General features: G+C 42.3%; 1 protein-coding gene across 2 annotated transcripts in view; it reads right to left on the bottom strand.

Annotated features, from left to right (window-relative positions):
* AIFM1 (apoptosis inducing factor mitochondria associated 1) overlaps positions 1–12,359 on the bottom strand; it is a 34,928-nt gene continuing 22,569 nt past the window's right edge. For both annotated transcript variants that reach the window (XM_036443452.2, XM_036443453.2), the window contains exons 7-16: positions 12,123–12,207; positions 10,927–11,003; positions 9,181–9,289; positions 8,285–8,392; positions 7,857–7,945; positions 7,050–7,190; positions 4,702–4,844; positions 3,140–3,264; positions 816–1,012; positions 1–270 (exon numbers count right to left, since the gene is read on the bottom strand). In XM_036443452.2, the coding sequence (XP_036299345.1) occupies positions 199–270; positions 816–1,012; positions 3,140–3,264; positions 4,702–4,844; positions 7,050–7,190; positions 7,857–7,945; positions 8,285–8,392; positions 9,181–9,289; positions 10,927–11,003; positions 12,123–12,207 (1,146 nt within the window). In that variant the 3' untranslated portion in view covers positions 1–198. The remainder of the gene's footprint in view (positions 271–815; positions 1,013–3,139; positions 3,265–4,701; positions 4,845–7,049; positions 7,191–7,856; positions 7,946–8,284; positions 8,393–9,180; positions 9,290–10,926; positions 11,004–12,122; positions 12,208–12,359) is intronic.

Genomic DNA, 12,359 nt, shown 5'->3' with positions numbered 1-12,359 from the left:
TTTAATTTAGAAGAATCAGGTTTTATTTAGTGATGTGAACATTTAGAATATGCCTACATTGCTGAAATATTCACAAAAGACATGACCATTCACACTCATACACACAGAGGAAATCTGAATAAAAAAAAAAAATGCTCATTTATTCATCCAAACTGCTGTCAGGGACAGCAAAGTGCTTGCTTATTCCACTGGAAGTCTTCAGTCTTCGTGAATGTTGAATAGTTTAGCTACTTCATTTAGATCTTCATGTTGCTCACCGTCCTTAATGATCTGAGGGAGAGGAACAGAGGGTCACTACCATTCAACGTGCAATCTGGCTGGGCTGCACAATGGGGCAGCATGGGCCAGTCCCCAATCCCACTGGGAGAGAGTTGTGGAAACAGCTTTCTACCAACCCTAAATGAGCATGTACCAACTCTGGGGCCACCCAGCCAGATCCCAAGTGAAATAGAAGCATTGCTGAGCCAAGGCTGTATCTTTGTTCTGCTCAGGTACAATCTGACTTGGGTGGCTGGTCAAATGGTACCTGATCAGGGCACCCGATGAAGTCATAGGAGCATATTCCGGCTGCTCCTCCCGTCTTTCTCTAGGATAGGGGTGTCGAACTCAATCAGAGAAGGGGCCAAAATCTAAAATCCAGCCTAAATCGCGGGCCGAATGGTTTACTGAACAGTCATAAACTGTCATTGTGATGGAAACGCAGCAGAGTGCAGTGATGACAGCGTGGTGTGGGCCACATTGCAAGGCCTGGTGGGATGGATTTGGCCGGCGGGCCTTGTGTTTGACACATGTGCAGAGCTATGAAAGGCACTGACCTTCCTTGCTATCGGCATTCGGTTGAAGATGTTCCACAGCACGATCCCCACCACCACTTTGTCCCTGAGGTAGAAGATAACACCTTTCCCATAGTCTTCCCCTTCGACAGGGATCTGGGGCATGCCAGGGTTGCTTGGAAGAACAGGGATTTCTGTGGCCTCTGACTCTGTCTCACTCTCTGATCGAATACCAGTTCCTGTGGCCAATCCCCAAAACAAAAAACAAACAAAACAAAACAGTTATATGAGTTTGGAAAATTCTATAAGTATCTTTTGACACCTGCTTTAAGCTGCTTTAGATGATTTGTTTCTCTATGCCCTCTCAGTAAACATTGGCCTTTTTCAGCCCCTCTTCATTATCAAAGGCAACGAAAGCTCTTCTTGGTCAGCTCTTGGGCATTGCATCAGTCTGATCCAAAACTTCCCTCCTTTCCCTTTCCTTCCCATCTCATTTTATTTTATTAAATATATCTTTTATTGATTTCAGAAAGTAAGGGAGAGACAGAGAAACATCAGTAATGAGAGAGAATCATTGATCAGCTGCTTCCTGCATTCCCCACACTGAGAATCGAGCCTGCAACCCAGGCATGTGCCCTGACCAGGAATCAAATCGTGATCTGCTGAGTCATAGGTTGATGCTCAACCACTGAGCCACTGGGCTCATTTTAAGTTTATACTATGGATATTTCCTGGTATCTAGATTTCTTCAAATTGCAAAAGACTTGCTCTTGTCCTCTGAGAAACATTCTAGAGTTGCATGGTCCAGTACAGAAGCCACTAGCCACATATAGCTATTCTAATTAAAATTAATCAAGTTTTAAAATATGTTAATTAAAATTCGTAGCCACACTTCAAGTGCTAAACAGCCACCTGTGGCTAGTGGCTAATGTATTAGAGCAGAGACAGACGATGCTATCAGAATGAAAAGGTCTACTGTACAGTGCCACTATGAAGACAGTCTAGCCAAAGCAGAAGGCATTTCCATATGGAAAAACCACTGTGGAGGTGTTTCCTCCTGGTGCGAGTGGGGTGTGACAAGGGGTAGCATGGGGAGGGGGCACCTTGTCTTCTGAGAATAACCAGGTTCTAAGTAATATTGATCAGTGGACAGAATAGTGACCTGGAGTTGAAAAGTCCTCAGGTCCCTCTCCTGGATCCACTTCCCAGGAGAGGTCAGAATTAAGGAGTGGGTGTATGTAATCAACTTGGATTACACAGAAAAAGGACCAACATCCTATATAATAAAAGTCTAATATGCAAATTGACCAAATGGCTGAATGACCTGCAGAGCAACCAATTGGTGGAGGGCAGGGCCCACAGTGGGTGTCATCACAAGTGGGAGGGCCCACAAGTGGGGGCCCTCCAATCGCCCCACTGATCACCCCGCAGAGGGAGGCAATTGGTGGCAGCAGTGGTGGTGGAGCCAGCGAGCTGGTGGCACCAGAACAGCCAAGATGGGTGCCAGCAGGGGTCCCTCAATCGCCCTGGTAGTCGCCCCCCAGATTGTCCCTGATCAGCAGCCAGGCCTAGGGAGCCTACCTGTGCATGAATTTTGTGAACTGGGCCTCTAGTATACATATAATGTCTTGTTTTCTCCTTCTTAAAGAGCTACTTGTCCTTGAAACACCTCTGACAAGAGTACATGGAGGTTAAATAACTTCAGCCAGGGTTATGAAAGGGAGAGAGAATAGGCCTAGAAGCTAATGAAAGATGTGTGGGGGAGAAAAATTCATTCCAAGAGAGTTGCCTCCCATCTAAAGAAAACCTGGCATTAAGATCTGATAAATGGAATTAGAGGCAGCTCAAGAATTACTCAGCCCAGTTCCCACTACCCAGGGTCCATGGAGAATAGCAGGCCCTAAACAACAACAAAAAACAAAACAAAAAAACGAAACAAAAAACATCTAACAAGTTTAGGTTTCCTTTATCAGGCAGGGCTTCCTATTCCCTAGAGACAAACTAAACAACAGAGTAGCTGAGAGAGCCACTGTCCAGAGTCTAGGATGGAGACCTACAATATCTATGCCTATGCATTGACCAGGATACCTGATTTTCCCATCTCAAACCACTAAAGAGTGGGAAAACTTTTGGTTTGGTTTATTTATTTATTTATTTAAAATATATTTTTATTGATTTCAGAGAGGAAGAAGAGGGAAAGAGAGATGACAGAAACATCAATGATGAGAGAGAATAACTGATTGGCTGCCTTCTGCATGCCCCCTACTGGGCATGTGCCCTAAGTGGAAATCGAACCATGACCTCTTGGTTCATAGGTCAATGCTCAATCACTGTGCTGTGCTGAGAGAAGTGGTTGACTTCCTTACCTGACTGCTCTGTGGCAGATTTCGGGTTATCTTGTGCAGATGCTTTTGCAAAGACACCAACCGTGGGCAAACTACTGTCCACAAGACCAATAGCTTCATAGCCAACATCAGGGCCCAAGTCACTCCTAAGGAAGAAGAAAGAAGAGGTTGCTCTGTGAATGGACTGTAAAGAATTACACCGTAGGACATTTTTCTCTAAGACACCACACTTTTATGCCAACCAAGGAACTTGGTATGTGTGACAAGAGAAACGCCAAATTGATCTGTCTCCTGCTAGGGCACTTGGGTAGAGCACTTGGGAACAATTGTGAAAAAGCATGGTTCTCCCAAACTTTTATTTTCCTTAAGAAGCCATTATACATATCACATATCCATACAACATTCTACACTTTCTTCAATTTAGTCATGCTTTTATCCCATACCACATTTGGGGAATGATGGGTTCCCCTCATTTACTATTCACTATCTTTCTTTAACTCATCCTAAAACTATCTTTTAGAAGTTTTAAAGAGTGATCCATGGAATTGGAATCAGGGGTATTTTATGATTTCATTAACTGACAATTTTCCATCTTAGCCTTCATTTTTTAAGGCCAGAATGCTTTCTATAAAGGAGTACCTTCACCTAGTTGGTCATTTTAATTGTTCTTGGAAAGTTTCCCTATCACCATCGTACTGTTCTTAATATGCTAGGAACATCACAGAATATTTACAGCACAGACACACCATGTGCGTAATCATCTAGGGTGCTTGGGCTATTCTGTTTCTGGTCCTCTACATTTTGTTATCTTTTTGGCCACAGAAGCTCATTGAACTGGTGTCTTCAGGGAACAGTCTATAATGACTTCTTGCTTTCTGTTCCTGGGACTTAGCTGACAATTGTATAGCTGTGGACTATTTTTTTCCTAACTGCATTATCTTATGTGTATTGACCCTGAAATCCATCTATTATGTTTTTGTTGCCCACTCAGAAAACTGTGTGTGATCATCCTAAAATGTATTCTCAGCTGAGAATTTCTCTTAGAGATTTCTGAAACCTTGACGTTTTTTAAGTTACCCTATCTTTCAAATCAACAGGATGAGAGTGTGCCAAACAGGACCTGCCCCAGTACTCAGGAAATGTCCATTGGTAAGTTTTTGCTACCCAGAGAACTGACTATTTACGCCTGACTTTGAACTCTTGGTGTTAAGGGTTACAGATGAGTAGGCTGCCTTTTTGTTCAGCCTGTTAGGCGCAATAGGGTTAGCAGCAAAGGAAAAATTAAAATATACTGTTGTCTATACCTAAACAGTACACTTTTGTACCACCTACTATAACTTGAATTTTGAGTTACTTTAATAGGAAGTGCCAATGCCCTCTCCATTCATTCACCTAGTCTAAGCTATGCCAAATGGGACCCTTTTACCAGAAGGCTGATCTGGAGTAAAATGTGTGGACATGAGAAGGAATCTCCCCAACCCATCCCACATAAAGCTAACTGACCCACAAGGAAACCAATCCATAACTCTGGTTCCATTAATTCTGTTCTAACTGGTTGAGTCCTTAAGGCACAGAACTATTACCAGAACATTGACTGATGCCAGTATGGCTTAGCAGCTCCAGTCATATTTTCTCCAGCCAATCTTCCGCTCACAACAGCATGATCATGGTGCTCTACTCGCCTCCTACCTAATTTTATATCATAGAAGCATGCAGCATCTCCTGCCTTTGGAGAAAAATACATTACATGAGCACATGATTAAAAAAGAAAAAGCAAGTTAAAGACAGAAAATAAACTTTTGGAGTTCAAAAATGCTTGTGACATCAACTAATTAATACTTCCATCTACAAGCCAGAATCATATATACACTATCGAAAGTATCTGAGCGGAAACCGGTTTGGCTCAGTGGTAGAGCGTCGGTCTATGGACTGAAAGGTCCCAGGTTCGATTCCGGGCAAGGTATGTACCTTGGTTACGGGCACATCCCCGGTGGAGGGGGGGGGTGCAAGAGGCAGTTGGTTGATGTTTCTCTCTCATCGACGTTTCTAGCTCTCCATCTCTCTCCCTTCCTCTCTGTAAAATATCAATAAAGTATATTAAAAAAAATAGGAACTATTTTTTTAAAAAGTATCTGAGATTCCATTTAAAAAAATATTTTATATTTCCACAAAGCTAACTTAAACCTTCTATGTCTAGCTCATACCTATTTCTTCTTATTCTGCGCTTAACAGAGACAGAATATTTAATAACCACGATTTGCAGAATATTCTTTCCTATGTGTGGAAACCAGTGTTTTAGATGTAACTGCCTCTTACCTAGAAATCTTTTTGAAGATTTTTTTTTTTGTTATTTGGTATTCACCCATTCATTCATTCAACAAATATTTATGGAATATTTCTTCTGTACAAAGTATTATACTGTCTGGGCTGCTGAGACAAACCTGGCAGGGACTTTGCCCACAAGGAGTGTATAACCTAGTTGAGGAAGGTACAGCATTGCTATTCACAATGCAAACAAGAAATGTGCCATGTGAGAGATACAAATCAAGTGAGCTCAGTGTTTCACGGACGAAGAACCCTTGGCTGGAGGTAAACGAGGCCAGTTTCATAAAGCAGGTGGTATAACCCTTTGCTCACTTTTGTGGCTATTCAGATTTCCCCAAAGACTTCCCTAAAACTCAACACGTGAAGCATCGATCAGACTGTCAAACCTCAGAGGGAAGGTAGGGTAGGGTGGGGGTAAGGGGGAGAGATCAACCAAAGGACTTGTATGCATGCATATAAGCCTAAACAGTGGTCATGGACAACAGGAGGGTGGGGGCATGCATGAGGAGGGGTTTGAGATGGGAATGGGAGGATGAGGACAAATATGTGATACCGTAATCAATAAAGAAATAAAAAAAATCAACTCATGGGCAATAGTGCAATAAATTATGAAATCCTCTTAATGGAATATTATGCAGTCATTAATCTGTTTACAAAATCTGAAGCGATATGGAAAATACATGAAAATCTTAAGTGAAAAATAAAAGAATACAAATATTCATACACAGTATGCTCGCCATGACCGTCTATGACAAAGGACAAAAAAAAACCCCAAAAAACTATGCACAAGAAAATGAAGGGAAGGAAATACACACACACACACACACTACATGGTGGGGATGGGCTAGAAGAGGTCAATGGGGGAAAAAGGGGGACATATGTAATACTTTTAACAATAAAGATTTAAAAATAAATAAAAAAGAGAATAAACAAACAAAACCTATACAACACAAATAGTGGTTGCTATAGGTGATTTCTTTCTCCCTTTCTCCTACTTGTTTGTCTCCCACATTTAGTGTTTTTCTTTTATAACAAGTTAAAAAACACCTTTTAATGTTCCTATGTCCTTCACTGCAGAGTCCAGAATCAAACACAATGCATTTGTAATGATTTAACAATGGGGAAATTACCTAATGGTTCCTACACATATAGTCTTGTTTGTGTCACAACAGATTTTTAAAAACAGCTAAAAATAGTTCTCAAGAAAAACGAAATCGGAGTAATTTTCCTTTCTAGAAAATGTCATCAAATTGCCTCATTCTCTATTCCCTGGACTCATGTTCAGGCAAAGGGAACAGCAGATCACTCTGAGAGCCATGCACATGCCCGCCAGGGTAATGCCAATGGCTGCTGCCAACAGCACCGGAAAAGCTCTAGTTCTCTAGGCATGCACACTGCTCATTTCTTTCTCCACTAGTTTGCAGCATGAGACCATACCTGTTCTTGTAAAGCAAGCAGTGCATAAGTATCTGTTCTCTACTCTTGGCCTCCAAAGACTCCAATCCTATTGTGGTAAGCTACTAAGGAGCTTTAGCACCCCATCGGGCAGACTTGCTCCTAGGCTGGGGACAAGGAACCATGCCTGGTCTCGCTGTGGTGTACTTACCACCCAAATGTTAGAGCGTGCTTGGAGCTCTGCATTTACCCGGAAGCCACCGAAATCTGAGTCTATTTCTAGTCCACCAGTCTTAGCCAACTCAACATTGGGCTCTAGGCCCACAGCTGCCACTATGTGGTCAGTTTCTACCTGAGGGAAAAAAAGAAATAATTTGGTCAGTTACCACAGTTTCCATGTATAGCAACTGCATGTGATTCATTAAGAATTGGGGGTTTACAAAAAAAATCATTGGTTAACTCTGATAAGCAGATTTTTTATACATATGTATATTTTTTTAATTGATTTCAGAGAGGAAGGGAGAGAAAGAGATAAAAACATCAATGATGAGAGAGAATCATTGATTGGCTGCCTCCTGCATGCCCCAAACTTGGGGATTGAACCCACAACCCAGGCTTGTGCCCTGACCAGGAATTAAACCATGAACTCCTGGTTCATAGGTCAATGCTCACTGAGCCATGCCGGCTGGGCTCTGGGAAACAGATTTTAAGTTCTACTTCATAAAGTACCCCTGCCCACATACCCCATATCACTTGAAGAGAAATCTGCCACCCTAGTCAGATCTCAGACATTTGTAATGTGATAGGAAGGGGCAATGGGAAAGTGGGTCACAGGTGTTTACTCTGGCTCTCACCATTCTTATTTTAATGCATGGCCAGTTCATTCAGAAAAAATCATGACAGTTTAGTGGTGGCTGCCAAGAAAACTAATCTGCTGGTATCAAATGAAGGAGTCAGAATGAAGAAAGGGGAGGGAAGGCCTAGAAGGTCTTCTGGCAGCCTGTCTCCCACTCCTTACCTTCCGGCCATCTTTCAGCTTGATGAGTAACCTGCCACCGCTGACTCCAACTGATTGCACAATGGCATTGGGCAGCACCTTCACCCCCTCTGTGAAGGCAAACAAGACCTGAGATTGAGCCGGTGAGCCTACCAACTTTATGAAGATCAGGGAAACAGACTAGAGGGAAGCACAATGTCACAAAACCAGTAATCATCAGTATGCAGGCAGCCTTGGAGAGCCGCAAAAAAACTATACTCGCAGTTCATTTCCAGCACTTCCAGGAATTTGGTGCATCAGATTCGAACCTACGTGAACTTGGCTGACTGGAGAATGGAAGAAACATTTCATCTGCCTGGTTTATGCCAAAGGGGTTCCCAAAGAAGCAAACACTGCATTAGGCCTGAATTAAAGGAAAGGGTGTCAGCGTATGGCAAGAGTCCCTCTACCTCGTCTGACTTTTTCCATGGTCCAGTTGCTGAGGTATTCAGGGAGGATCTTTCCCATATTTCCTTTCTCAGGGAAGAGTTGAATCACTTCGGTGCCAGAGGCCTGAGCTGGGAAAAAGAAAAAGAGTAGGTTTAGCAGGAGGCAAAAGCCAGCCCTAAGACTGGAAGAGAAGTAAAGGACCAATAGGCAGGCGGCCATTTAGTACAGAAAAGACAATGTTCTGACTTGGGCCAGAGCTCCCATATGCGGGGCACTGGGGCACGAGGGCATTCACAAAGCAAATACAACAGATGCCAGAACTGCTGTCCTTGGATGAAACTACATACTCTCAACTCATGCACTTGCACCCAGGCTCACCTCGGGCTTACACAAGTGCCTTGGGACCTCTGAATAGAGAGCACTCCCCTGAGAATATGTGCTGATTTCACACAGCTTAAGAAAAAACGGTTGCCATGAAACATTCAAGCCAGAACTCGCAGATATATCATGCTGGGAACCACCATGTGTCTGAAGGAAGTTTTTGACTTTTACAGGGAGCAGCAGTTCAAAGATATGTACACCTCTGCAATTTACACTGCTCTTACCATCTTAACAACTCACTTTGCTTAGTATTTTATTTCTAAGGAATCTTGGCCTGGAGGCTAGAGGAAAGGAGAGGAAAGGAAAGGAAAGCGCTGCTGATCGGTTGCTCAAATGGCAGCTTTGTGGTCACTAAAAGATTCCCTCATCAGAACTAGTCTCAGGACTAGTCTCTGAACTAGTCCCAGAACTAGCTTTTCACCATATAAAGCTCAGTCAAACTCTTTTGACTGATCCAGGCAAATGCACATCTGGAATTTATGAAAGCATGTGATATCAGACCAGACAAGAAAATCGAGGTCACCTCAATACTCACCTTTTCTGCCAAGAGCACAGGCCAGTTCACTACCAAGGAAGCCTCCACCGATAATTGTAATCGACTTGACTTCCCGGGAAATCTTCTCTAAGGTTCTAAAGTCTCCAATCTGCAGGATCACACCAGTTTAGTTCATTGATTTCCCAAAGGGCATAGGATGATAATACCAGGACATATTTTATGCTAAATCTTTGACAACAGTAATTTGCACATAAAATCTCCTTGTATCAAGTGGCTCAATTATAGCCCATTTGCTATTTTTCAGCATTAAAATAGTGTTCTTATTGTAATACCTTTAATATCAAAGAATTACATCGCTTATGGGGGGCATTGACTTCTAATATAAGTAAAGCCTGGAACATTATTTCTAGAAATAGGTTTTGTAGCTGAAATGTCTAAGTTTGAAATCTAACTTAGCCATTTATTGCCCAAGTCACCTCACCAAGCTACTTACCCTTCTATGCTTCAGTTACATCTACTATAAAATGAAGAAAATAACTGCAACAGATTTTATGAGAAAAAATAGATGACATGTAAATAAAGCACTTCCTAAGAGAAAACTGCATCCATATAAAATGCTTGACAGAAGATAATTTTATTATTGAATTATCGTTTTTTTATTTGAATGATCAGAATAGGAAACCCCAAAGAGGATAGGTGACTTTCTCAAGGTCACACACTTGTTAGTGTTCTTTTTTTAATAATTGGAAGATGAGTTTATTTTTTAAAATATGTTTTTATTGATTTTTTAGCGAGAGAGGAAGGGAGAGGGAAAGATAGAGATATTAATGAGAGATAAACTTCAATCGGCTGCCTCAAGCACATCCCCTACTGGAGATCGAGCCTGAAATTGGGCATTTGCCCTGAGCTAGAATCCAACGGATGACCTCTTGGTTCATGGGTTGACATTCAATCACTGAACCACACCAGCTGGGCTTGTTCGTGTTCTTTAACTATATATGTCACATTTCAGAATAGCCCATGTTATTGATGTATATTTCTTTCTCCAGTGTCACACTCGATCTGACAAAAGTGGTTCTCAACTGGGGGCAGTTTTGCCCCTTCACCCCAGGAGACATTTGGCAATGTCTGGAGATATTTTTGGCTATCACAACTGGGTGGGGAGGTGCTGCTTTTAGCTAGAGGGTAGAGTCCAGGGACATTGCTAAACATCCTACAATGCACAGGACAGCCCCTCTCAGCAATTATCCAGCTTAAAATGCCAGCAGTGCAAAGGCTGACAAACCTTATTCAGCCCAGAACTTCAAGGACAGTACAAATCTTTTCAAATATCCATCGGAGTGGCTGGAAATTTTCAGCAGTTTTCATAAAGCAAAGCAGTGATAAAAAGCAAACCCTCTTTCCTTCTTCACTTAGGTACTCTGAAACCTTTCTTCCCAAAGTCTTCACTATTGAGCTTGCAATGAAAAACGCCAAGAGGCTCTAAGGAGTTCCAATGACTCAAATGCATCAGGAAAAAACAACGATGGAAGGGCTGCCGGAAGGAACTATAGCAAGCAATAAAAAAACACCAAATGTATTTTTCTCCTAGGAGCTTAAAACCCTTGAGTGAGTTATTTGAGGTGCAGAGAGAGGAAGTGACTTGCTTAAGGCCAAATAATCATTCTGTAGAAGAGCCATAGAGAGAACTCGAATCTCCCAGTTCCTGGGTGGGTACTTGGGAACCACAGGATAATGCTGCCTCTTTAAAATCGACACACCGAAAGCACTAAAGCAGACAATTACCTTTCTGAAAAGTGTTGTTCTACTCTTCACCTCTGCTCCAGCCCTATCAATGGCAGACAGAGTTCTTGGAGTGCCTCCTGGAAATAAGAGGAAAACCCAATAAGCAGGAGCTAGCCCACATGACCTCCCACAAAGGTTTGTGCTGTGATGTGTGTGCTCCAGCTGGTACCAGGGCAGCACAACTGGACAGGAGGCTTTGTTATTGCAACTCCGCTCACAGCAGGCTTTTATTTATTTCCTTTGAGAAGCAGATTTAAGATTGTCTCTTCAAAGGGCCCCGCCCTCCTCGCAGATGGTCACAAGACCTAACTTTTTGCTTCCCCTTTCTCCTCCACTAGTTTCTCACCAGATAATATAGCTACCATTGTTTAAGCAACTGCTTTGGTCTCTCTCTCTCTCTCTCTTTTTAAAAAAAATATATTTTATTGATTTTGAACAGAGAGGAAGGGAGAGAGATAAGAGTTAGAAACATCGATGAGAGTCATTGATCAGCTTCCTCTTGCACAACCCCTACTGGGGATATGCCCGCAACCAAGGTACATGCCCTTGACCGGAATCGAACCTGGGACCCTTCAGTCCCCAAGCCGATGCTCTATCCATCGAGCCAAATCGGTTTCGGCTTGGTCTCCTCTCTTGATTTCTTTCTTTTTAATCTATTTTTATTGATTTCAGAGAAGAAGGGAGGGGGAGACAGAGATTGAAACATCAATGATGACAGAGAATCATTGATCGGCTGCCTCCTGCATGCCCCACATAGGGGGTCTGGGATCAAACCAGCCCAAAACCTGGGCATGTGCCCTGGCCAGGAACCACAACCTCCTGGTTCAAAGGTTGACCCTCAACCACTGAGCCATGCCAGCTGGGCCCCTCTCTTGATTTCTGATTAGAATGGGCAGTGAATCCACAAAGCTATATCACTTTCAGGGTAGAGGGCAGAGTGCAGGGGCTAAGCAGGGAGAGAGAGAAAAAGCAATCCTCTTTAATATCTATCCATGTATTTTGGGGAAAGAACAGCAAGGACAATCTAGAAATGCTGCTGATGTGATGCTAATAGTTAGCTGGACTCTGTACCAAGATAAGGAATACCCACTTCAGAGAGTCTGGGTTTTGGTTTTCTTAAGATTAAGTAATACCTTCTATACTAAAACTTGAATGAGCTATATATCAGAGAAGAAAGTCATTTCTAGAATTCTCACCTGTTGCAATCAAGCACTTTTCATAGGTTATCTGAGAGCCATCATTAAGTTTCGCCGTGTTGCCTCTCACATCTAGATGTACTACCTGGTACAGTCACAAAGACACACAAAAAGATATAAGGATAAATTAGCTTTAAAACATTTTTATTGAGATATAATTCACTTAACATAAAATTCACCATTTTAAAGAGGTTATTAGTATAGTCACAGGGCTGTGCAGCCATCAGCACTATAATT

Source organism: Pipistrellus kuhlii, unplaced genomic scaffold (assembly GCF_014108245.1).
Source record: "Pipistrellus kuhlii isolate mPipKuh1 unplaced genomic scaffold, mPipKuh1.p scaffold_m20_p_19, whole genome shotgun sequence".
Classification (NCBI taxonomy): Eukaryota; Metazoa; Chordata; class Mammalia; order Chiroptera; family Vespertilionidae; genus Pipistrellus; species Pipistrellus kuhlii.
The sequence above is the reverse complement of the archived record's forward strand: the minus strand, read 5'-3'. Positions and strand labels throughout refer to the sequence as shown.